This window comes from Gobius niger, assembly GCF_951799975.1.
Source record: "Gobius niger genome assembly, chromosome: 11".
Lineage (NCBI taxonomy): Eukaryota > Metazoa > Chordata > Actinopteri > Gobiiformes > Gobiidae > Gobius > Gobius niger.
Genome location: NC_136862.1, coordinates 33,498,735 through 33,524,322, shown reverse-complemented (window position 1 = coordinate 33,524,322; position 25,588 = coordinate 33,498,735). Strand labels below are relative to the sequence as shown.

Sequence of the window (25,588 nt, the reverse complement as noted above, 5' to 3'; positions counted from 1 at the left end):
CTGCTGTGAGAAAACATCCATATAGAACGAGACGGCAACAATGCTCATGGAATCACAATTTTTCCCTTTTTTCCCGCCGTTTTCTGGCGAACTCTAAACATTTTATAACACACCAGTAAATCACGCCAAAGTTGGGTCCATGTGGATGTTTATTCAAATTGTTCAATAGAAGCGAAAAATGGCACTCGCTAGCATTGCTTTGCTAAAGCTAGCGCAGGTAGCATGAAGCTAACATTAGATCCCTGGTTAGCATTGTCCGTTTTTAAGTATTTATGGGCTGTTGAAGCACTTTGCTCCTCCCCATGACTCGGTGTCTTCATTTAGTAGAAAAATATACTTCATAATTCAGCATTTGTTGGAGAACGATGGAGAAATGGGAGAAAGTTTTTGTATTCCCCTCCTGGCTGCTTCAAACATGACCATAAACGGGCATTTTCAAAGATGTATGTGTGTGATAAATGTTAATAGTCCGCCAAAAAGAGTCCAAAAAAGACCATCAAATCCTTCCCTTAGTCCTGGTTTGGTCCCTGTGTCCATTTCCCCTCATTCTAATCCACGTCAAACTTCCAAATGTATTTTTATTTTGGGCGCGTTTTGCACATTGTGTGGGCTGTAAATTCTGCTGCTTCGCCTCAGCTTTAAACTCTTCAGCTGCAAAAGAAAAGTCATATTATTTTCATAGTGTCCGCTCTGTTTGTTTGCAACAGAATGAAGAAGTCCTCACTAGAGTAGCAGAGTTTGGGCCGTGCTCGACCTGCTTTAGTCCCGTGCTCACAGTTAAAGGGAAAAGCACATCATAAAAACAGTATTTTTCTGTAAATATTCTATTTTCTGATAAAAACAATGTATTTTTATGAAATGATTTGTCTGTCATTCCTCATAAAAGCATTTTATTATTGTGTAAAAAACAAAAAAAAACAATAAATGCTGTAGATACCACTGAAATCAGTCTGTTTATTCAAAATAAACACATGAATTTGAATTTTTACAACAGAACCATGATCCAAACACAGTCCGACAGAGACTCGCTCCTGTGCATGTTTTAGGTTTGCCAAATGTTCTCAAAGCCACACTGCGGAACACTTCCCCAAATACCAGGCCTTTATTTCATGCCCAGTGTTTAAAACAGGACTTTTCCATATCACCATCACGGGACAAAGAATACATTTTTTATCATTTCACTGGCAATGTAAATAAATGACAGGTTTAAGAAATGCTGTTAGCTGCTAGAGAGTATAAGTATAGTTCGTAAAAGCAACAGTTTGAGGTACATTTAAAGCACTTTTAATCCAAATTGGTTGGATGATTGGGCATTGCAGTCTCAGCTCCACTGACCTATACTTTACCCTGGTTTAGTTCAAAGACTTCAGGTCTAACCACGTCCTGGACCCAGGTCTAAAACCAGGTCTAGAACCAGGTCCAAAACCAGGTCTAAAACCAGGTCTAGAACCAGGTCTAAAACCAGGTCTAAAACCAGGTCCAAAACCAGGTCTAAAACCAGGTCCAAAACCAGGTCCAAAACCAGGTCTAAAACCAGGTCCAAAACCAGGTCTAAAACCAGGTCTAAAACCAGGTCTAGAACCAGGTCCAAAACCAGGTCTAAAACCATGTCCAAAACCAGGTCCAAAACCAGGTCTAGAACCATGTCCAAAACCAGGTCCAAAACCAGGTCTAAAACCATGGATCTCGGTACCTGCTTTCAGTTTTTTGATACCAGTTTTACCCAAACATTTTCTGATCCCAAACATGTATCGTTTTAAGGGGGGGTATTATGCATTATGGACTTTTTCAAGCTTTACATCATGTTATTATGTCATTCCCTCATTAAAAACATGCCTGAAGTGTTGCCTTGGCACATTCACGTATTTTTGAGTAATCTGTAAAAACTCTGATGGCGGCCATTTTAGGGATAGGTTTGCCTGAGTCCTCCTAGGAACGCCCCCACCTCCAGGAGACGCCTCCGAGCTTTCGTCACCAGCCGAGTAACCAACCACTGCCCCTCAGCAGAACCCCCTCCCCACTGATGCCACAGACAGCGTGTGGAGGGGGCGTGTCTAAAGGCTCAGAGGTTCTTAAAGAGACAGAGGCCTATTTCAAGACATTCACTACAGCCATTTTGAGAGAGACATTTTATACAAGGCAGTTATTCTAATTTACTGCATTTACAGACCGACAGAAGGTTTGTCATCACTGTAGTGTGATATAGACTGGTGCTATGGGACTGAAAAAAGCAGAACACCCCCTCTTTAATGGTACCAGCCCTGTCGATAACCCACTGCAGAAACCAGCGTTCATGTTGCCCATGACGTTATATCATGTGACCTGGAATGTTCCGCAGTGTGGCTTTAAAGGGCCTTAAAAACCCTCGTCTAATATTGTTGCAGATGAAAACAGAGGCCGGAGTTCTGCTTCGGTTCCTTCATGTTCGTGTAACTCAGCACGTTCAGTCTCCTCCTTCACAGCTCAAAACACTCCACCTGATGATGTCATGAGGTGGTCTCACTCAGACAGCATTTGTATTTAAAATATATTCTCCAGACGTCTACGTTAGTCTAAATTCTACAACAAGACAAACCGAGATTAAAGAGTCCACATGGGTTTCCTCCTTCCACCTGCAGCGTCTCGTCATTTTCTTCTGAACTGTCACGTTAAGTTGGATGTACAAAAAAAAAAAAGAGTGTTCGTGAAACCAAGCCACAAACCGACAAATGAGAAAATCTGCAAACCCCGCCCCTCCAAAAATAAACAAGTATATCAAATGTAACACGCTCCTCAGTGCGCCACCTTCAGGCAAAACTGTGCTACTTCGTCAGAGAGTCCTGCTAAAAAGAAAAGAAAAGTCGCTCCAGGGTTCAGGCGGAGGTCAGGGGTCAGCGGGAGAGCAGCGGGAGGTCGCTGGAGTTCATGATGAGGCTCGAGTCCAGGTTCAGAGATTCTGCAACAAAACAGGAAACGGTCAGAGGAACAAGAGCCAAAGGTTTCAGTGGGACAGTTGTCCAGTTCAAAATATTGGTTTTAGTCTAACACAACTCAAACCTGTTCTGCAACTTTATCCTATTGTCCATTACACTAAATTATGTTGGGGGGGGGGGGGGGGGGGGGATTACCAACATTCTGGTAATTTCTTTCAAAAATCATAACTCTGCAAAGGAATGGGCTCGAGACTTACTTTTTTTTTTTTTGGACATACTTGCGAATTTATGCCCTACAAGTCGTGGGCCGAATTCAATCATCTCACGGGCCGAATTTGGTCCGTGGGCCGTAATTTGCCCAGGTCTGGTCTAACATATACAAATAATTCAAGCTAGGAGTTGGTAAAAATCTGACAAAATAAACATAAAAACCCAAACAGTGCGGTTATATCTATAAAGTTACAAATAATTTAGAGAGCGCAGTTAGCCCTCAGTGGACGTTAGCAATATTAGCATCACAAGGCTAACAGTACATTTTATAACCGTAGAGGCTTAAGTCCTTCGCAGGAGCTCAGTGACAGATGGCAAGTGGCCAGAACAACTAAAGGGATACACAAAAATATATACATATATGTTTTAGTCCGTGCGTCGCCATGTTGTTTTCCCCAACTCGGAGCACGTGAGGATCGTCCGACGTCAGATGTATATAGTTCCCCTTTTTATCCGCTTAGAAAATGGACATGTTTACTTTTGTGGGACTATTGCTGGGGCTGCAGGTGACATCACAGCGCTCTAAAGGCCAATGCTATTGTATGGAGGAAAAATTATTTTGATTTTGAGGAAATGTTTGGTCTTGTACAGAGATCATGGACCCAGTGACTGACATTAATGATCATTTTTCTAATTCATACATTTTCTTTTGAGCTACGGCTTGTGAAAGTGTAATGCTGTTAATAGGAAAAACGGGCTCCTGCAACCCAGCAATAGATACAGACGGCATCTCTGGAATCGCCCATATATGGTCCTGTTTGAAAACAATTAAGGGGGAAAACAATTTTTTAAAAATGTATATTTTCTCTAATTATTCAAAAACTACTGTAACAAATGCTGAATTATGAACATAGTTTCTACTAAATAAAGATACAAAGACATGGAGAGGAGCAAAGTGGTTCAACAGCCCATAAATACATGAATAACGGAGAATGCTGACTTGATGCTACATGTTAGCATTGGGCTAATGCTAACGGTTAGCTAGCGCGAGCTACAACTGCCGTTTTTTCACTTCTACTGAACAATGTGTTGTGAGAAAATATCCATGAGGGCCCGATTTACACCTGACTTTATTTATGTGATAAATAAGTTCATATTCCACCAGAAAATGGCTTAAAAGAGTGAAGAATTGTTTCTCTAAAGCAGGGGTGTCAAACTAATTTGGGTTTGTGGGCCAAAATCTAGCTTCCTTGGCGGGACGTGGGCCGCCTATGACGCGATCAATATGCGCCCGCGTGTTTATAATGTAAACAGGAAAATACTATAGAGAAAACTGTTTTCCAATAAATGAATTATATTGAGCTTTGATTTTAAAATGGTGCTGATTTGGTGAAAAGCCCAACAGGACTGTAATAATAATGGTTCACACTTGTATTGCGCTTTACAAGCCTGTGTCACAAGCTTCTCATAGTACACATTATACTGTATTCATTATTCATTCACTCCACACTGTGGTAGTAAGCTACTATTGTAGCCACAGCCGCCCTGGGGCAGACTGTCCATTTACCACTTGGCTATGATATGCTTATATCTCTTATTATGTCAGTGCCTTTTGCTGGACATGTGTGGAATTCTTTCCTTTTTTTAGTCTAAGCTGCCCCCTAGTGGCTGGAATGAGCATACTGGTTATTTCCTTCAAAATCCATAACTCCACACAGGAACAGAGACTTACTTTCTCTTTTTGACATACTCAGGAAGTCATGCTGTACAAGTCAGGGGCCGGATTTGGCCCGCGGGCCGCCTTTTTGACATGTCCCATACCCAGAGGCTACATTTAGGTGATATCAGCAAGAAAACATTCATGAATTTACCTCAGAAACAAATTAGCGTTCAAAAGAGGCCTCAGTTCTAAATGCTAAATCCTCTTCATTTAAGTTGTGTGTAAGTAAAAGTGTTATTTTTGTGAGGTCTTTCCATGTCTGTGTATCTTTTATTTAGGTGAAAAACATATTCATAATTAATAATAATAATGCATCGGTATATATTTATATAGTGCTTTTCTGGACACTCAAAGACGCTTTACATTGCATTATTCATTCACACCATACTCAATTCTGGCTGCTTCGAACATGACCATATATGGGCAATTAGGTTTCAGGTGACATCACAGGGTTCTAAAGGTCTATAATATTATATAGAGGTAAAAGTATTTTGTTTTTGCGGACATTTTTGGTCTTGTACAGAGAGATCATGGACCCAGTGGCTGATATTAGCTAGCATTTTTGTAATTCATAAATTAAAACTAGCTCCTGCCTCCCACTGAGTACTGTGACATCATCACATTCTCATTTGAGTGCTGGTGTAACCATGGCAACAATGGCAAGCCATGTGACCTAGAATCATGAGTTCCGTTACCTGGGATACCAGGTAATCACTTTGCCGCCCAGGACATTTCAGAAGCCTTCACAAGCGCCAAGACAGCGCTTAGACAGCCTTCAGAAAACCTGTCTACACGGCCACAGCATTCATCAAATCAATATTTAACAAAGAGAGACATGGATGTCTCAGACTCAGAAAACAGTGATTTCTCTGACTCTGAGGAACCCTCTGAGGTTACAGACGTGTCCATTCCCTCTGAGCTGGGCTGGAGCGGTGAAACCAAGAGACCACCGACCCACCCAAGACCACAAGAGTTCAGGACAAGTTTCCCCTGTGATGGGCTTGAGAGAAATGTCAATGGTGTCAGCCCAGAGACAAATCATCACCCAACTGCTCGTATGCACTCTCTGAGGAGAGATGTTATGCAGGAGCTAATGGAGGAAGAAGCTAAATCCTCTGAACACCAAAGTCGGATGTACAAAGATGACAGGAAGTCCCAGACTAAAGGTGACTCGAGCAGTGTGAAAGCCTCTGTGAAAAATTTCTTTAAAGGACTTTGGAAAAAAGTGTCTTGTAAAGAACGCAAGCTCGCTAAGAAGAGAGCTTTTATCCAGATGGTAATAGAGGAGGAAGCGCTCAGGAGGAAAATGGATGCAGCCTCTGACCACATGAGCCAATCTCCAAAATTGCTGGCAAAAAATACTCAGCTCCACCCAGATACAGAGTCGTCTCCAACTGCTAGCGTGCTCTCTCAGAAGAGACATTTTATCCAGATGCTAATGGAAGAGGAAGCGCTCAGAAGGAAAACGAATACAACCTCTGAACACATGAACCAATTTCCAAAATTGCTGGCAGAGAATACAAAGCTCCACGAGGAAATAAACTGTTCTCCAACTGCTAGTATGCTCTTTCTGAGGAGAGATTTTATGCAGGAGGTAATGGAGGAAGAAGCGATCAGAAGAACCATGGCTAAATCCTCTGAACACCAAAGCCATTTTTCAAAACCACGGCCTGCATCTGATCCGACAGCAAACACGCAGGACCTGACTCAGAACAGAAAGTCCAGACCACACTCTGCTCCTGGCCAGTTTCTCAGGGAAGAGGTAGAGTCCACCCTCCCTAGATCCAATGAGAGCTTTATAATCAGTTCTCCAAAGAGGTGTCAAAGTCAGAAAGAGTCGATGACACAATTCTCCCCTGACGGGCGTCACACTTCCACAAAGACGACTGTTGAGAGTTATGTCAATGGCATTATCAAAACAGAACAGTGGGAGGTGAAGGAGTTCGACGATCTGACACAGCAGGAGGATTTGACTCCTTCTCAACAGAGGACACTCCTTAACAAATCGCATCAAGTCCAAAGAAAGGAAAAGCAGGAAGTCCTTCTCAACACAGAGTCTAGCCCCCGTCGCAAACAGAATCAAGAGACTCCTGTTCACCTTTTCGATGTATCTTCAGCCTACCCGCAAAACAGAAATAACTGTTCTTTCCTGTACAAAGATGACAGGAAGTCCCAGACTAAAGGTGACTCGAGCAGTGTGAAAGCCTCTGTGAAAAATTTCTTTACAGGACTTTGGAAAAAAGTGTCTTGTAAAGAACGCAAGCTCGCTAAGAAGAGAGCTTTTATCCAGATGGTAATAGAGGAGGAAGCGCTCAGGAGGAAAATGAATGCAGCCTCTGACCACATGAGCCAATCTCCAACATTGCTGGCAAAAAATACTCAGCTCCACTCAGATGCAGAGTCGTCTCCAACTGCTAGCGTGCTCTCTCAGAAGAGACATTTTATCCAGATGCTAATGGAAGAGGAAACGTTCAGAAGGAAAACGAATACAACCTCTGAACACATGAACCAATTTCCAAAATTGCTGGCAGAGAATACAAAGCTCCACGAGGAAATAAACTGTTCTCCAACTGCTAGTATGCTCTCTCTGACGAGAGATTTTATGCAGGAGGTAATGGAGGAAGAAGCAATCAGAAGAACCATGGCTAAATCCTCTGAACACCAAAGCCATTTTTCAAAACCACGGCCTGCATCTGATCCGACAGCAAACACGCAGGACCTGACTCAGAACAGAAAGTCCAGACCACACTCTGCTCCTGTCCAGTTTCTCAGGGAAGAGGTAGAGTCCACCCTCCCTAGATCCAATGAGAGCTTTATAATCAGTTCTCCAAAGAGGTGTCAAAGACAGAAAGAGTCGATGACACAATTCTCCCCTGACGGGCGTCACACTTCCACAAAGACGACTGTTGAGAGTTATGTCAATGGCATTATCAAAACAGAACAGTGGGAGGTGAAGGAGTTCGACGATCTGACACAGCAGGAGGATTTGACTCCTTCTCAACAGAGGACACTCCTTAACAAATCGCATCAAGTCCAAAGAAAGGAAAAGCAGGAAGTCCTTCTCAACACAGAGTCTAGCCCCCGTCGCAAACAGAATCAAGAGACTCCTGTTCACCTTTTCTATGCACCTTCAGTCTACCCGCCAAACAGAAAAAACTTTTCTTTCCTGTACAAAGATGACAGGAAGTCCCAGACTAAAGGTGACTCGAGCAGTGTGAAAGCCTCTGTGAAAAATTTCTTTAAAGGACTTTGGAACAAAGTGTCTTGTAAAGAACGCAAGCTCGCTGAGAAGAGAGCTTTTATCCAGATGCTAAATGAGGAGGAAGCGCTCAGGAGGAAAACTAATGCATCCTCTGAACACATGAGCCAATCTCCAACATTGCTGGCAGAAAATATGCAACGCCACCCAGATGCAGAGTGTTCTCCAATTGCTAGTATCCTCTCTCTGAGGAGAGATTTTATCCAGGAGCAAATGGAGGAAGAAACAATCAATAGGGCAATGGATAAATCCTTTGAACACCAGAGCCATTTTTCAAAACGGCCTGCATCTGCTCTTACAGCGAACACACAGGGCCTGACTCGGAACAGAAACTCCAGGCCAAACACTGCTCCTGCCCAAGCAAACTAAAACATGCAGGAGCACTGCTTGGATACCCTTGTTTTTTTCTTCAAAGATCTAACTTTGGTGCTCTTCAGTGCAGGGATCAGCAATAGACTTTAAAAAGATACAAAACTGAGGTAGTATTGGTAAAAGGCCTTTATTGCAGCATGGCCATTAGATTAAAACATTGCCTACGCGTTTCAGCCGTATAGGCCTTCGTCAGGGTACTGCCCTGATGAAGGCCTATACGGCCTATATGGCGTTTCAGCCGTATAGGCCTTCATCAGGGTACTGCCCTGACGAAAGCCTATACGGCCTCTATGGCGTTTCAGCCGTATAGGCCTTCATCAGGGTACTGCCCTGATGAAGGCCTATATGGCCTATATGGCGTTTCAGCCGTATAGGCCTTCATCAGGGTACTGCCCTGACGAAGGCCTATACGGCCTATATGGCGTTTCAGCCGTATAGGCCTTCATCAGGGTACTGCCCTGACGAAAGCCTATACGGCCTATATGGCGTTTCAGCCGTATAGGCCTTCATCAGGGTACTGCCCTGATGAAGGCCTATATGGCCTCTATGGCGTTTCAGCCGTATAGGCCTTCATCAGGGTACTGCCCTGACGAAGGCCTATACGGCTGAAACGCCATATAGGCCGTATAGGCCTTCATCAGGGTACTGCCCTGATGAAGGCCTATACGGCCTCTATGGCGTTTCAGCCGTATAGGCCTTCGTCAGGGCATTACCCTGACGAAGGCCCTCACCCCTCACCCCCAACACACCAAAATAATTATTTAAAGGCCTTTGGGAGAAAATCCCAAGTCTCTTCTAAAAAGCCCAAAACTCCATTATTCTTACCTTTTTTGTTTTGTTTCCTTAATTTTCTCACTTGTCTTTTTTAACTCTTCGTCTCTCCTCTGTCTGCATGTGTTAACGTTCTTCTCAATCTCCGGCATGCAAGTGTGTTTTGACATGACACAGTGGAATTTGGCTGAGGTGTGCCACGTTGAACAAGAATGGTAGGTTTAGTACTGTTCTGGTTCCATGCGTGCGCATACATTAAACCCATGTCCCCATGGAGTGACTTTTAAAATGCATTTGCACGCTGTTTGATTTATTTGAATCGAAGAGAAGGAGCTAGGGCACAGAGGAAAAAAGGAGAGAAGAGGAGAAGGATCTAGGGCACAGAGGAAAAAAGGAGAGAAGAGGAGAAGGATCTAGGGCACAGAGGAAAAAAGGAGAGAAGAGGAGAAGGAGCTAGGACACATTCAGTTAGAGGAGCGAGAGGAGAATTTGCATTTGTGGCTTTTCAAATTTGGACATTTTAAGGGAATAGGCCACCGTTTTTAAATACTGAGATATGTTTTTACCTAAGCTTAGACGAGTTGATACGTAGCTGTCTGGTCTGTCTGGTCACGTAAACAAAGCACAGACGGCAAAAGCCTCCCCTCCTCTCCTCTATGGACCCAAACGGAGGTGAAGTTAGAAGCAACTTCCACATTTTCCATATTTAAATACGGTTACATGAGCCTTTACAGCAGGGGTGTCAAACTCAAATACACAGTGGGCCAAAATGTAAAACTTGAACAAAGTCGCGGGCCACCATTGAACAAATGAACCTTTTAATATGGACCCAAACAAGATTTGCTTTAACATTGAATATGGAACAAGCAACACTTATTACTATACAATTAGGGGTGTAACGGTTCATGGGGATGTATTGAACCGCTTCGGTTCGGCCTGTTCGGTTCGGTCCACTTGCTTACCGTTTCGGTGTATTATTTTCATTAAATAATGTAAATTTATTATTAGCCTCATATTAAGTGCCGCGGAACGAAGTTCCTACGCGAGTTTCCGCACGGACGCTATTGAAGCTGCATGAGTAGCTGAGAGAAACTCAGAAACTGCAGTCGTTGAAGGCGCTGGCTTTAAGTATTTGATTAAAAGTCTTGAGCCTCGCTACAATATCCCATCACGTCCGCACTTCAGCCAAAAAGTTATACCAGCGCTCAGAGCCGGTTCTTCCTATACGCAAACTACGCAAGGTGCGTAGTGTTGCTTCACTGATTAATCAACGCGTTGTTACGCCAGTGATACACCGCACGCGCCTTTCAGAGCCGAGCGCCCTGAGCGGCCGAGCGCCCTGAGCGGCCGGGCGCCCTGAGCGGCCGGGCGCCCTGAGCGGCCGGGCGCCCTGAGCGGCCGAGCGCCCTGAGCGGCCGAGCGCCCTGAGCGGCGGCCGAGCGCCCTGAGCGGCCGAGCGCTCCCGCGCAGAGCACGTACATGTAACTGCAGGCGAGCGCTGAGAAGCGCCACGCTGTTCACTCCACCTGTTTCTTTGTTGAACTGAACGCATGTCTTGGCCTCAATCAACTTGATGTCATCCACCTTCACTGCTTTCCTTTTGGGAAAAGTGACGAGGCCACAAAAAAAGAGCAGCAGAGTGACTTGAGGGAAAGTCTTGATGTGGAAAAATGACAAGGTGGTGTAGCTATACTGCCATATGTCAGGCAATATTCCTCTCTCTTTATGAAATAAGCACCCAATACTACTACTATAGTCGTAATAATAATAATGATCATAATAAAAATCATACTAATAATCTTAAACTTGTATACACTCATATAAATAATCATACAATGCAGGACAATCTTTTATTTATTTAGTAATAATGTGTTTTATACATTTTCACCGCGAGCCGCAGACGAGAAAAATGCGCGCGGAGGCATTTTTGAGTTTAGGAGCGGAAGCGGCTTTGGGCTGAGGCGCTCAGCTGCGCCGCCTCGGCTGCAGTGTACACGCACGAGAGCGCGCTCATCTGATGAACAGGGAGCCAACTGAAGCGAGCCTTGCGAATGCACGCGGAGAGGCACTCCCAGACCAATTCGGCTACAAAAACGCGTCCAGTGTATCATTGGCCTTACGGGGACAGGCTCTTCCAGCGCGCACTCACTCTCCGCCTACTTCGCCGCATATAACACCAAAACGGAGTAGTCTGGTGAAGTGAATGAGCAGGAGAGACCGACCACCTTCCCCTGTCTCTTCCAAAGCGCGAGTGCTTCTCCGCTTGTGTCCCGCTCGGCCGTCTGTCTCCCGGTGCTTCGCCTCATGCGCGGCTCACAGTCTAAAACGGGTTGGGCGACTCACAGGCTAATTCTCAGCGGTAAGACAGACACAACCGTCAGGAGCAGGTTTCAGTTAGTTTTAAATCAGCGGTTCCCAATCTGTGGGTCAGGGACCAGAGGTGAGAGAATGGGACCATTTGCCATTTACTATTTTAAAAAGGGAAATAGACTAGTAGTCGTCCTAAATCCCAGTCTCACAGTGGTTTAGTGGTTAGTGGTCCTCACACAGGGGGTCGCTTTTATTTATTTCTATGCAAGAATTCTATTGTGTATTGGCAGCTTTTCAAAAGAAAAATTTTGTTAGTTCTTATTTATTTGTACCGAAAATTAACCGAACCGAGCCCTCCAAAACCGCGAACCGAACCGAATACAATTTTAGCGTACCGTTACACCCCTATATACAATATATAACTTAATAGTCCAGATGTGCAAAATCTGAAAAAAAAAGTATAATACCGGTGGGCCAGCTCGAGTAGTCATTTGGTATAACCTCGCGGGCCAAATATAATTACATTGCGGGCCAAATGCTCTAAAGATTCTATTTTCCCCCTCGGCGAAGCCACGCCCCCTTCTATGACGCGATGCCGTCTGTATCTATACTTGGATTGTGTAAACGCTCACGTCACGGTAAATGGTCGCTTCTAACTTCAGCCCCATTTGGGTCCATAGTGGAGAGGAGGAAAGGGTAAACGCTAACGACGTCTGTGATGTTTTTGCGTTATTGAGCGCACGTGCAAAGACCAGACAGCTACGCATCAACTCGTCTAAGCTCATGTATGTGGATCCCTGTAGCGCCCCCTGCTGTGAGGAGGCCGAGTTGTACCTTGGTCAAAGTTGAGTTTTTTGGAGTCGAGGCCTTCGATGTCCACGAGGTCAGAGTTCACGTCCGAGTCGTTGAGAGCGCTCAGGGTCACGTCTGAAACGGCAACAAAAACATAAATGAAGAATTTGTAACCATAGCAACACAACAGCAACTCATCAGCCTCAAATGTCTGCGCAGGGACTCCCCAAATGGTTTTGTCCACATAAAGAGCTTTTCTTTTCCTCAGTTCAATCCCATTATGGCTCAGGGTTTATGCAGGCAAGTCAAATCTATCGCTCTTAAATGTAATTTTATTAGGCATTTTTTCCCAATAAACTTATCGCCCTTATGAACGGAAATGTGGAGGTTTCAGAGTAAAAAGGACACAAGGACAAACTTGATTTAAAAAAGGCCTAAATGGACTTTGGACCATCATTTTCATATTTTTTGATGAACTTATTGAGTATAATTGTCGTCATAATTGTCAATAATGTCATTCATTTCAGAGAAACAGATTTCACGTCTATTGCATCAGATTTCATGTTTTGAATGACATTTATTGACATTTTAATTGAATTGTGCCTTAATTTTGGCACAAATCAATCAACAAAAAACCCAGAATGTTTTTGATGTTGTGCGCCCCTGAGTTTGGTGATGGATTGTGATATTCAGATAATTGTGATTATCCTGGACCATCTCCACTCATCGTAGTGACTGATTTTATGTGGACTTCTCCAGTCCCATGTTAACAGATAGGAGAAAAGGGGCGGGCACAATTCATGGCGGCGCCAGGGTTGCCAGGTATGGGCAGCCAAACCCGCCCAAAAATATCTGAAAACCGCGGAAAACCCGCGGACATACGGCACGGCAAGAATTTTCAATATTCTTTACTAGTTAGCAGAGCCCATGTGCTCCTACGATGATGAGAAACCGCCCCTACTCCCCTCCCTTATTGAAAAAGCAGCTTACAGAGCCTTGGATTTGCCTTCGAAATAGTGACTTTGATCAATTCAACATTGATTACAGCAAGGCAAAAAACCACGGACAGTTATTTTCACCCGCGGAATGGCTTTAAAAAACGCCCAATTCCGCCCAATTCCGTTTAACCGCGGACCTGGCAACCCTGGGCGGCGCCCACGCGAGCCTCTGGAATAAGGTGAATAGAAAAAGTACATTGAGCAGGCTAATGCTAACGGCTATAGGAAAATACATTGAGCAGGCTAATGCTAGCGGCTATAGGAAAAATACATTGAGCAGGCTAATGCTAACGGCTATAGGAAAATACATTGAGCAGGCTAATGCTAGCGGCTATAGGAAAAATACATTGAGCAGGCTAATGCTAGCGGCTATAGGAAAAATACATTGAGCAGGCTAATGCTAATAGCTATAGGAAAAATACATTGAGCAGGCTAATGCTAATGGCTATAGGTAAATACATTGAGCAGGTTAATGCTAACAGTTATAGGAAAAATACATCGAGCAGGCTAATGCTAACGGCTATAGGAAAAATACATTGAACAGGCTAATGCTAGTGGCTATAGGAAAATACATTGAACAGGTTAATGCTAAAGGCTAAGGAATAATACATTGAGCAGGATAATGCTAACGGCTAAGGAATAATACATTGAACAGGTTAATGCTAACGGTTAAGGAATAATACATTGAGCAGGATAATGCTAACGGCTAAGGAATAATACATTGAGCAGGTTAATGCTAACGGCTAAGGAAAAATACATTGAGCAGGCTATGCTAATGGTAAAAGCTATAGGAAAAATACATTGAGCAGGCTAATGCTAATGGCTATAGGAAAAATACATTGAGCAGGCTAATGCTAATGGCTATAGGAAAAATACATTGAGCAGGCTAATGCTAATGGCTATAGGAAAAATACATTGAGCAGGCTATGCTAATGGCTATAGGAAAAATACATTGAGCAGGTTAATGAACGCTGAGACATTTCCGGACTAGCCGACTTGCTAACTGCGTACGTTAACCCTCACCTGCAGTCTTCTGCTTCTTGATTGGAGGAGGGGCCAGCGAGGCTCCGGTCTGCATGCCCGTGGCCACGACGACCTGCGTGGGAGCCGTCACCGCAGAAACGGGTGCCGACGTGGAGGTTGCCATTGCGACGGCGGCGACTGATGCCGCAGACGAGGGAGGTTTCTTCAGAGTCTTCTTCTGCGCCTCAGAGGAGAGTGGCACACGGCTGTCCTCATACAGCTTCCTCTTCACCGTGCTCTTGATCTGAGCGCTGAGATAGAACACAAACATCAGCATTGGTCACAGCTGCTCAGCCTGGACTTTAGAGCTCTATAAACAGGGATTCTTGAGGTGGTTTAGCAGTTCATATCTCGCAGTGGAGTAAATTTGCAACAAATATATCATAAACATCTAAATTTTAATTCAAAGCTGCTCTCATCTACTCCATTTTGCCGGCCCACAATACTTTGCAAGACGTGCCAGCGAAACAGCGAGCTAACTTCATCCTGCAGAAGCAGAGACAAGCTCCACACCTCCCCTGCCTCACCCCCAACTTACCCTCAGCCCAACATACCGCTCACCCTCAACACACCCCTGACCCCCAACACACCCCTGACCCCAACACACCCCTCACCCCAACACACCCCTGACCCCAACACACCCCTCACCCCCAACACACCCCTGACCCCAACACACCCCTGACCCCAACCCACCCCTGACCCCAACACACCCCAATCACAAGTGTCAATAATTCATTTGTGTTTCAATAACGTATCGGGCCAGAGCAGACTATCAAAAAGCACTGCAGGGGCTGATGGGTCACAGCAATGGTTGGTCAAAAAAATCAGCAGCCTCAGGGGCCGGATCAAAATGTAGGAGTCTGGATGTGGCCCACGGGCCGCATGTTTGGCATCGTTAGCCTAAACACACTTCTCTCTCAGTCTGAGCTCCGGCTGACACATGCTTCTAACTGACTCACCCAGTTTGGAAAGAAATATACAGGAACTCTTCCTCACTTCCACAATCATGTCCTTATTCATTCTAGTGGAGGTTCCTAGCTTTCAAATGTGGAATGGCGTGTTCATATATACTAGTCAAACTTGTGCTTGTGTCTGATCTGCTGCCTAAAGGTGCATTATGCAACGTTTTATGGGAATCAGTGTGTGTTTGACCTTTCAGTGACCCTGCGACTGCTTGGGTGGATACCTCGACGTCTTTACTCTCTGTCCTGGGGGTCTCTATGATGCTCCAGGACCAATTTAGTGTCAAGCTTTCTGGTAGGTTTTCTCGATGGAATGTACACGTTACCATGGAGAGCATGTTTTTAATGGTACCTGTAGGAAACCTACGCAGACACGAGGAGAACGTGCAAACTCCACACAGAAAGGGATCAAACCCAGAATGGAAAGTAAAGGCGGCATACAGCCACCGGGTGACTGAAAGGTCAAATACGCACTAATATGATTTGAAACAGGCCCATTCTCATGAGCTCAGACTGAAATGTGCTAATCCACACTGAGGGCACTCACACGGTGCGCTCTTTGATGACGCTGCTGATGTTGTTGAGGTCGTCTCCGAAGCGTCTCACGGCCAAACGCAGCATTTCTATCTCAGTCTCCGTCCATTTGGCCCTGAGACAAAAACATAACCAAAGAAATGGTTATAATCAGCGTCACAGCAGACCTCAGAGACCCCGCCCTTCACTCTGACACTGGACACAACCCTCTCCCCATGCTCACCCGGCGGGGCTGGAGTCGGACACTGGGTGCAGCTGCATGGTCAGTTCTCCCAGTTTAGAGAAGGCTGCTCCGGCCGCTGAAAAGATCTCTCCCACCTGTAAGACAAATACAAGGAGAGGAGGTAAACAAGAGTGAGAAGAGTCTAACTGGAGAAAACATGCTCAGCTCCAGTGGGGGTTAAGAGGTTAAGATATGCAAACATTTCTTCAGAGGAAAGAGAACTGGCCAAACGGGAAACTTTTTAGAAAACAAATGTGGTAAATTTCAGTCAAAACAGCAGCTGAATATGTTGTAGAGCAGTGGTTCTCAAAGTCAGGGTCGGGACCCCTTGGGTGGAGGTCCTCATGTGATTTTTCAAGATGATATAAAAAGATAAATACGACTTTTTTGCATAAAAAGTTCCATAATGTTCCTTTAAATGTCCCTATTTCACGTTCTAGAATGTGATGATGCCAGAATCTCAGATGAGCCAATAAAATTCGGGAAAATCCACTGTTTCCATGGAGATCCGCCATGTTTGTGGCTGTTTGCATACATTTTCCATAGACTAACAATAGCTAAAAACAGTATCAAAAGTGGAGAAAAAACCTGTGGAGCAGCTCCGTTAACTGCTGAGTCACTGCTGGTAAACACATCAAACACACTTACCCGCCTCAACCAAGCATGTTTTCTCCAGTTCTGCATTACCCAAATCTAAAAGCTTCTAGACTGGACCTTACAGCCTATAGGCCAGTGCGATGCCTCATTTTTTGTTGCATTATTGCTGCTTTTTTGTTGCATTTTTGTCATGTTTTTAACGTTTTTGGGTCACTTTTTCAGCACGTTTTTGTCGCTCTTCGTGGCTTTCTTGTTGCTTTTTCATCACTCTTTAATCGCTTTTTTGTCGCTTTTTATTGACGCTTTTTCAGCACGTTTTTGTCGCTCTTTTGCTGCGTTTTTTGTCACATTTTTGAAGTGTTTTTGTTATTTGTTGCTTTTTCTTGTCACTTTCTCATCACTTTTTGGTTGCATTTTTGGCACGTATTTGTCGCTCTTCAGCCACTCTTTTGCTTTTAGATTTGGGTAATGCCAAAATGGAGAAAATCCACTCTGTAGGGAGGTTAATTAAAAGGTTAAAGTGAACAATAACTCTTGTCTAATTACTTTAAAAAAAAATATCTCCATTACTTTATTATACAGTTCAGGACTGTGGCGTCATATTGCTAAGCATTATGGGATTAGCAGCAATAATAAACTAAAGGAGATTTTAAAAGCTAAAATACTGGAGTTAATGTGCACATTAAAACACTTGGACACTACTGTGAGACTACGCGCAACTTTACGCCAGTTTTAGTTTCGTGCAGATGGGCTCAATCCAATCATTAACCATAAAAACGGCCAAAACATCAGCATTTTGAGTTACCATAGTTACCGCCAGAGAATACTTAGCCGTAAAACTGTGTGCTCTTTAGAATGTTGTGATGTCAAACAAAGCCACAATGCTTCTGGTTGTTTTTTCCTTTGTCACTTGACGCTCTAGAATGCACCAGTGTCTGATGCGCTTCGATTTCAGACTTGATCCGTCCGCGATGTTTCCGCTTTGTTGTGTTTTGGTTCACGCAGTAACACATGATGATGCTACTTCAACACCAAACATCCCACTTCTTTATTTCTGACCAAACTCCTCCATATAAATGCGTATTATTTGTTTAAAACATACCTTTGCTGATGCGGACGTCATGGTGCGCACTGATGAACGGTTTGATGTTTTAAAAATGAAGTGAAATTACTGCAAACACAATGAATGAATCCAGTCGTTAGCTTCGTTAGCTCCGGTGGCGCTAACTGCTTCGCGGCGCTTTAACTCGTTCCATTTAGACGCGAAATCACAGTCGAATCAAACCACAGCCTTAAAACCTTGAGGGAAACCCCAAAAGATTCGTTTGGGAGTTTTCAAAGTTCGTAACAATGTGTAAATGTTGACGTTATTTAGCCACAATGCTAGCAAAAGAGAACGGGAACGGAAGGGCGCGCTCTGATTGGCTGATAGTGCTTCCGGGTGCGTCATGGTCAGCTGACACGCTGAGCTCCGCAGTCCGTGCTCCCGTCCTCCTCTCTCCGTGGCCGTGGATCAAGTGGCTGTTTTGGGGTGTTTTTTTCCAGGTGAAACGTCGGCCTAGAGTGGAGAGAACCAGGGGAGAGCCAGGGCCATGCCGTCGCTGCTGTTCTGCGGGCCGAAGATGGCCGCCTGCGGGATAGTCATCAGCATCTGGGGGGTCATAATGCTGGTAAGAGGCGCAGGCTGTGACCAGGCCCGACACGGACTATAACCAGACAGCTCGGGAGTGTCGGTGTTTGAGCTTATTCAAGTGCTCGTTCCAACTGTAGCTGGGCTCAAAATACGAAGCAAGATTTGAAAACCTTTATTTAGCAGATAATAATTGACATTAAATGGAGATAGTCCTGCAGCGTTACCAGGAATTAGACGGATCCCGGATAGGTCACTTTCACATTATCGTTTATTTTGATAGTTCATCATTTTGTGAAGATCTGTTAAATTATTGCAGTTGCGATTTTCTTTCTCCAAACATTGCGTTCTAAAACGTTCGTGATGTATGGCGCTGGCGTTAGTAAAATGCTAATAATAACCTATGTCATTGTTTATATCATTATACTAGTTTATATCATATGTCAAGCTTATGTAAGTGTTTTAAAATAAGCATTTTGCGATAAATATCCAAACAGTTTGATATTTTCTGATTTTAATCCGCAGTTTATCTTCAGTAAAGGGAAATGAATGGATCATGTGACTGGATTCACGTGACAGTGACGCTCAAAAAGGAAGTCACCACTGCCTCTTTTTAAAGGTCCAAAACATGGATCTATTATATTAAAAAAGTATTAACACAAAAGTATTAACACAATATTATGTGATATGATATGATGTGATATAATATAATATAATAATTTTACACTAGTGTCCACAATAGCAGAGGTGGGAAGAGTAGCCAGAAAATGTACAAATAGTAATTACTTCGAAATAATTTTACTCAAGAAGAGGCAGAAAATGTTGTTTATTGTTTTAATGTGGGCCAAATATCAAAGTAAAATAACTTTCATCACTCATCATTTGATCAGTTTATGCATTTAAAGCAGTACTAAGTAACTTATTTACCTTAATAAATCCTTCCCGTAGTCCCTGTGGGGGCAATACAAGTGTTTATGGGATGATTGGAGGGTCTTTCATCTCCCCCTGGTGTCTCTGGCCAGAAAACCATGTTTGCAACTTGACTGCCACCGGTGCGGAGAAAGCAATACACACTAATGGAATCATGAAGAAGAAGCTAACATGCTAACGGGCAAAGCTAACTGCGGGCTAACGTCACTTTAAACAGTATTTACAGCCAAGTTTGATTGAAAAAAAATAGTTCCATTGTATAATTGGATGCACAGTAACCTTCTCTCCCTTCGCCTTTCCTGTCAGCGTCGTATTTACTCTCCAAGACAATTAATAAATTAAAAAAATCGTAACTTTCTACTACACCTGCAGTTGCGCTTATGGCCTCTAGGGGGAAGAGTTACTTAGTACTGCTTTAAATATGTCAAATAAAATAATTGCAAATCAAATCGCAGTATTTGTCCAACAAATCGCGACTGATGGTGAACACTGTGTGTGTCGTGTGCAGGCGATGCTGGGGATATTTTTCAGCGCCAAATCCGCCATTCTCATCGAAGACGTCCCCTTCACCGAGGAAGACATCCGCGACGAGTGAGTGCGTTGTTATTTCATCTCACCCGCAGCCTCCGCCTCTCTGACCGTGCTGTTTTGTCTGTGTTCCCGCAGTAAGTTTCCTCCTCAGAACATCTATAACCTGTACTCCCAGGTGGGGATCAACTGCTTCATCGCCGCTGGGATCTACGTCGCCGTGGGAGCCGTGTCTCTGTGCCAGGTCACTCTCTTCAAACATTTTACACTCAAACTGTCCATCCTCAAAGGGACTGTGCACGGTGACAGGAGCGCAGTCATACCAGAGGGATTGGGATGGAACGTTATTGTTAAACGCCGCCTTGTTATGGGCAGCTAGTAACTTACAGACTAACATCAGCTAAAACCAATACAACTTTGGACGTCAGGGCCTCACACCACGTTAGGTCGGCCGCATGAATGTATCAGATGAATAATTATAGTTCTACCACAGGCAGAAACTGTGGTTTAAGCCAGTGTTTCCCAACCAGGGGTACAGGGACCCCTGGGGGTACTTGAGCACTTAGCAGGGGGTACTTGAAATTATTTCAGATAAAAAAAAGGTGAAACTGAATAGAATTTCAATATGAATTTCAAAGGAAAGTTAGTTTTAATTATATTTTTCAGTAAATGGTTTGATTTTGAGAGTATTTTAACTTAATTTTGAACACAACACACTGTTAAATACTGTATAATATTAATTTAGTTTGTTGTAATAATATTGGCAAAATCCTCAAGGTAGGGGGTACTCGAGTATAAATCCACGACTCAAGGGGTTGTGGATTTAAGCAACAAACATCTCCCAAATGTCAACTTTAAATCATGGAAGTAAACGACGGGCATCACTGAAAAACACATTTTTAAAAACTGTTTTAATAGAGCTCCAGTAACAGAATGAAAATAGTGAGCTGAAAACAAAGCAAGATTGGTACAACAACACTCGTTTGTACACATTTACAAGATAGATTCCACAGTCATGTACACTTTCAGTATTTACATTTCTTTAAGGTGCTGTACAATGAAATGTTTACCCTATTTTGCTATTGACGGCCCAAGTAACGCCCTTAAGAAAAAATGCAAGCAAAGAAAGGCAGCTGTGAAAAGACGACAAAACGCCTGTTCTTGTTTTTCATCATCCTTAAAGGAACAGGCCAGCGTTTTTACATACTGAGATATGTTCTTACCTGAGCTTAGACGAGTTCATGTGTGCCTGTCTGGTCTTCACGCGTGCCCTCAGTCGTGTAAACACAGCACAGATGGCGTTAGCCTCTCCTCTTCTCCTCTATAGCTCCAAACGAGGTGAAGATAGAAGCTACCAAGCTCTTCCACGTTTTCCTTGTTTCAATATGGTTACATGAAGTGTTAAACTATAAAGTATAATTACACAAAGTTAAACAATGTGGATTTTCTAAGCGGATAAAAAGGGGAACTATATTGTATATTGTAATACCTGGAGTAGTTCAACATCCGGGCTGTAATACCTTCACTTTACAGTGCGGACGCTGAACTACTCCTGGTGTTACTACGCCTTACAATATAGTTCCCCCTTTTATCCGCTTAGAAAATCCACATTGTATAACTTTGTGTAATTATACTTTGTAGTGGAACACTTCACATAACCATATTTAAATAGGGAAAACGTGGAAGAGCTTGGTAGCTTCTATCTTTACTTCGTTCGGAGCGATAGAGGAGAGGAGGAGAGGCTAAATGCTAGCGCCGTCTGTGCCCCAGACTAAAACTATGACTAAAATGTCCAGACATGTTAGTCGACTAAAATAAGACTAAATAAAAATGAAAAGGAGAGACTAAAATCATCCAAACTTCTATTGACCGTCTGAAAGAGCCTCAGATCATGTAAATTCACTGTTAAAGGTTCAGCTCTGAGCTTTGTTCATGTGGAGCAGCTCCATGAAGTTGAGGACCTTGATTAAATATGATTATAATGAATATTATAAAAGCAAAGTTGATTAAATTAGTCTTAAATTTAGTTGACTAAATTGACATGCAATTTTAGTCACTAGACTAAAATTGAAAAGGTTAAATCTCGACTACATTTTAGTCAAAAGACTAAAACTAAAATAAAATATGTTGTCAAAATGAACACTTGGGTGAAGAGTAGGGCAGGGTGATATGGCTTAAAATCTCCATCACATAATTTTGATGATTATGGCTTCCAGATTTTAAATTTAGGTTTTTGCAAGCTGAGCCATAATAATCCAAATAAACAAATAAAGGCTTTACATATCTCCCTTTGCATCTAAGGTCGTCTATATCATATATTAGTTTCACAGTTTAAGTTGAATACCCGAAGTAAATGCACTTTTTCATGATATTCTAATTATATTACGAGCACTTGTAGTTAAAAATGGATAAATTAGATTTGGGTAAAGCCAAACTGGAGAAAATGCGCTCGGTTCAGATTGATGGACGTGACATTCTGCTCAAACAAACCAGGTCACTGATTAACCCCAGCGCTCTCGTGTGGTGTTGCAGGTGCGGCTGAACAAGCGTCAGGAGTACATGGTGACATAAAGGACGACGACGACGACCTCCGCGTGACCTCAGCACAGGCCCCGGACACCGAAACACCCGACCCGACCCGACCCTCCATGTTAGTGTAGCGTGATGTAACGTCAGCAGTGCTTTTCCCTCTGGACATGGTTTATGGTTCATATGTGTTAATATCCACACCAAACAAAAACGGACACAAAGTTCAACACGTTCTTCTCCGTCATGATAAAAAGTGTCTGCATGATTCAGAACACGGAGCTGCTGAAGGCGCCGTGTTGGGCCTGCGCTCTGATTGGTCATGAGAGTCCCATGCTGCGCTCTGATTGGTCGTCTGTGCAGTCGATTATTTATTTGTGGTGAAGTGAACGTGTATCATTCCAGAAGTGTGATTTTTATTCCGTTTGTGTTGTTTTTTTGTTTTTGGAGATTGAGATGAAATGATCTGATGAATATAATTGTTCATATGAGTTTATGAGAAACGTGCAATAAACTCGTTCTGTGTTAAAATGAAAACCGCATCTTCATTTGTTACTCATTTTAGACCAAAGTGTGAAATGATTGTCTCTCTGGAGCAGTGTTTCAATATTATATTAAAATAAAACTTCTTTTTAATGATAAATTGCTGTAATAATCAACAATACACAATTAAATACCAATAAATCTGAGTTTAGCAGATCATTTTCTAAACAACTGGCTGCACATTTCAGACCAACGCCATCATCTCCGGGAGTTCCTGGTTCCTGGTGTGTGTTTGGCGTGGACAGCACCGTCCAGCCGGATGTTAGGAGAGCTTTTTTTTGAATGATTAAACTCTCTAAATTTGTCTTGGTCCCTTGCACTAGTTTGATCATACGTGCAGTTTTATCAGTCAGCTGGAAAAACAATAACTTCTTCGTGACATAAACAGAAATATAAAAGAGACGGAACTCCCTGAGGAATCATTCACTACCACCACACAGCGTTAGAACCGGGGCATTTTGTTTACAATTTCAGAGCCGTTGGAACACATTTTGGTTAGGGGGGGTTGAGGGACAAGATTCCCCCCAAAAATGCTGTTTCTGTGCTCACTGTATTTCATAGTTATTATTATTGCCTGCGATGCACAAACCATCCACCGGGAGGTGCTGCAGCAGCCTCAGCACCCTGGGCAGGTGAGGCGGAGCAGACTGGAGCAGGCCTGAGCTCCTCAAACAGCGCCCGTGCGTCAGGTTGGTGTGAATCCTCCTTAAGAGTTTAGAGGGTACTTTGAGTAGACTCTAGCGTGAGGCAAAAAAGTTCAGGAACCCCTGCCCTAGAGCCTCGAAAACAAATTCATCCTTAAGTCCTTGGTCCTAGCTCAGCTGCAAATGTTCTCCTCTGGTCTGGTCCTGGGTCAGATGTTTTCCTCTGGTCTGGTCCTGGGTCAGTTGTAGATGTTTTCCTCTGGTCTGGTCCTGGGTCAGTTGTAGATGTTTTCCTCTGGTCTGGTCCTGGGTCAGATGTTTTCCTCTGGTCTGGTCCTGGGTCAGATGTTTTCCTCTGGTCTGGTCCTGGGTCAGATGTTTTCCTCTGGTCTGGTCCTGGGTCAGATGTTTTCCTCTGGTCTGGTCCTGGGTCAGATGAAGATGTTTTCCTCTGGTCTGGTCCTGGGTCAGTTGAAGATGTTTTCCTCTGGTCTGGTCCTGGGTCAGTTGAAGATGTTTTCCTCTGGTCTGGTCCTGGGTCAGTTGAAGATGTTTTCCTCTGGTCTGGTCCTGGGTCAGTTGAAGATGTTTTCCTCTGGTCTGGTCCTGGGTCAGATGTTTTCCTCCGGTCTGGTCTTGGGTCAGTTGATTTCCTCCGGTCTGGTCCTGGGTCAGTTGAAGATGTTTTCCTCTGGTCTGGTCCTGGGTCAGTTGAAGATGTTTTCCTCTGGTCTGGTCCTGGGTCAGTTGAAGATGTTTTCCTCTGGTCTGGTCCTGGGTCAGTTGAAGATGTTTTCCTCTGGTCTGGTCCTGGGTCAGTTGAAGATGTTTTCCTCTGGTCTGGTCCTGGGTCAGTTGTAGATGTTTTCCTCTGGTCTGGTCCTGGGTCAGTTGTAGATGTTTTCCTCTGGTCTGGTCCTGGGTCAGTTGTAGATGTTTTCCTCTGGTCTGGTCCTGGGTCAGTTGAAAATGTTTTCCTCTGGTCTGGTCCTGGGTCAGTTGTAGATGTTTTCCTCTGGTCTGGTCCTGGGTCAGTTGTAGATGTTTTCCTCTGGTCTGGTCCTGGGTCAGTTGAAAATGTTTTCCTCTGGTCTGGTCCTGGGTCAGTTGTAGATGTTTTCCTCTGGTCTGGTCCTGGGTCAGTTGTAGATGTTTTCCTCTGGTCTGGTCCTGGGTCAGTTGAAAATGTTTTCCTCTGGTCTGGTCCTGGGTCAGTTGTAGATGTTTTCCTCTGGTCAGGTCCTGGGTCAGTTGTAGATGTTTTCCTCTGGTCAGGTCCTGGGTCAGTTGAAGATGTTTTCCTCTGGTCTGGTCCTGGGTCAGTTGAAGATGTTCTCCTCTGGTCTGGTCCTGGGTCAGATGTTTTCCTCTGGTCTGGTCCTGGGTCAGTTGTAGATGTTTTCCTCTGGTCTGGTCCTGGGTCAGTTGTAGATGTTTTCCTCTGGTCTGGTCCTGGGTCAGTTGTAGATGTTTTCCTCTGGTCTGGTCCTGGGTCAGTTGAAAATGTTTTCCTCTGGTCTGGTCCTGGGTCAGTTGTAGATGTTTTCCTCTGGTCAGGTCCTGGGTCAGTTGAAGATGTTTTCCTCTGGTCTGGTCCTGGGTCAGTTGAAGATGTTTTCCTCTGGTCTGGTCCTGGGTCAGTTGAAGATGTTCTCCTCTGGTCTGGTCCTGGGTCAGATGTTTTCCTCTGGTCTGGTCCTGGGTCAGTTGTAGATGTTTTCCTCTGGTCTGGTCCTGGGTCAGTTGAAGATGTTTTCCTCTGGTCTGGTCCTGGGTCAGTTGTAGATGTTTTCCTCTGGTCTGGTCCTGGGTCAGTTGTAGATGTTTTCCTCTGGTCAGGTCCTGGGTCAGTTGTAGATGTTTTCCTCTGGTCAGGTCCTGGGTCAGTTGAAGATGTTTTCCTCTGGTCTGGTCCTGGGTCAGTTGAAGATGTTCTCCTCTGGTCTGGTCCTGGGTCAGATGTTTTCCTCTGGTCTGGTCCTGGGTCAGTTGTAGATGTTTTCCTCTGGTCTGGTCCTGGGTCAGTTGTAGATGTTTTCCTCTGGTCTGGTCCTGGGTCAGTTGTAGATGTTTTCCTCTGGTCTGGTCCTGGGTCAGTTGTAGA

General features: G+C 44.0%; 2 protein-coding genes across 2 annotated transcripts; one reads left to right on the top strand and one right to left on the bottom strand.

Moving 5' to 3' along the window:
• Positions 1–2,605: 2,605 nt before the first annotated feature.
• On the bottom strand, positions 2,606–18,085 carry bacc1 (BPTF associated chromatin complex component 1). Its single transcript, XM_079566387.1, has 6 exons — positions 17,786–18,085; positions 16,087–16,181; positions 15,877–15,978; positions 14,368–14,618; positions 12,389–12,481; positions 2,606–2,935 (listed from the first exon to the last, which is right to left on the bottom strand). The coding sequence occupies exons 1-6, from the start codon at positions 17,804–17,806 to the stop codon at positions 2,871–2,873; spliced, it is 627 nt and encodes a 208-aa protein (XP_079422513.1). The 5' UTR covers positions 17,807–18,085; the 3' UTR covers positions 2,606–2,870.
• Positions 18,086–18,130: 45 nt separating this feature from the next.
• Positions 18,131–22,822, top strand: rnasekb (ribonuclease, RNase K b). Its single transcript, XM_079566403.1, has 4 exons — positions 18,131–18,353; positions 19,752–19,834; positions 19,910–20,015; positions 22,304–22,822. Exons 1-4 carry the CDS (start codon positions 18,276–18,278, stop codon positions 22,340–22,342), a joined length of 306 nt encoding a protein of 101 aa, XP_079422529.1. The 5' UTR covers positions 18,131–18,275; the 3' UTR covers positions 22,343–22,822.
• The last annotated feature ends 2,766 nt before the right edge of the window (positions 22,823–25,588 follow it).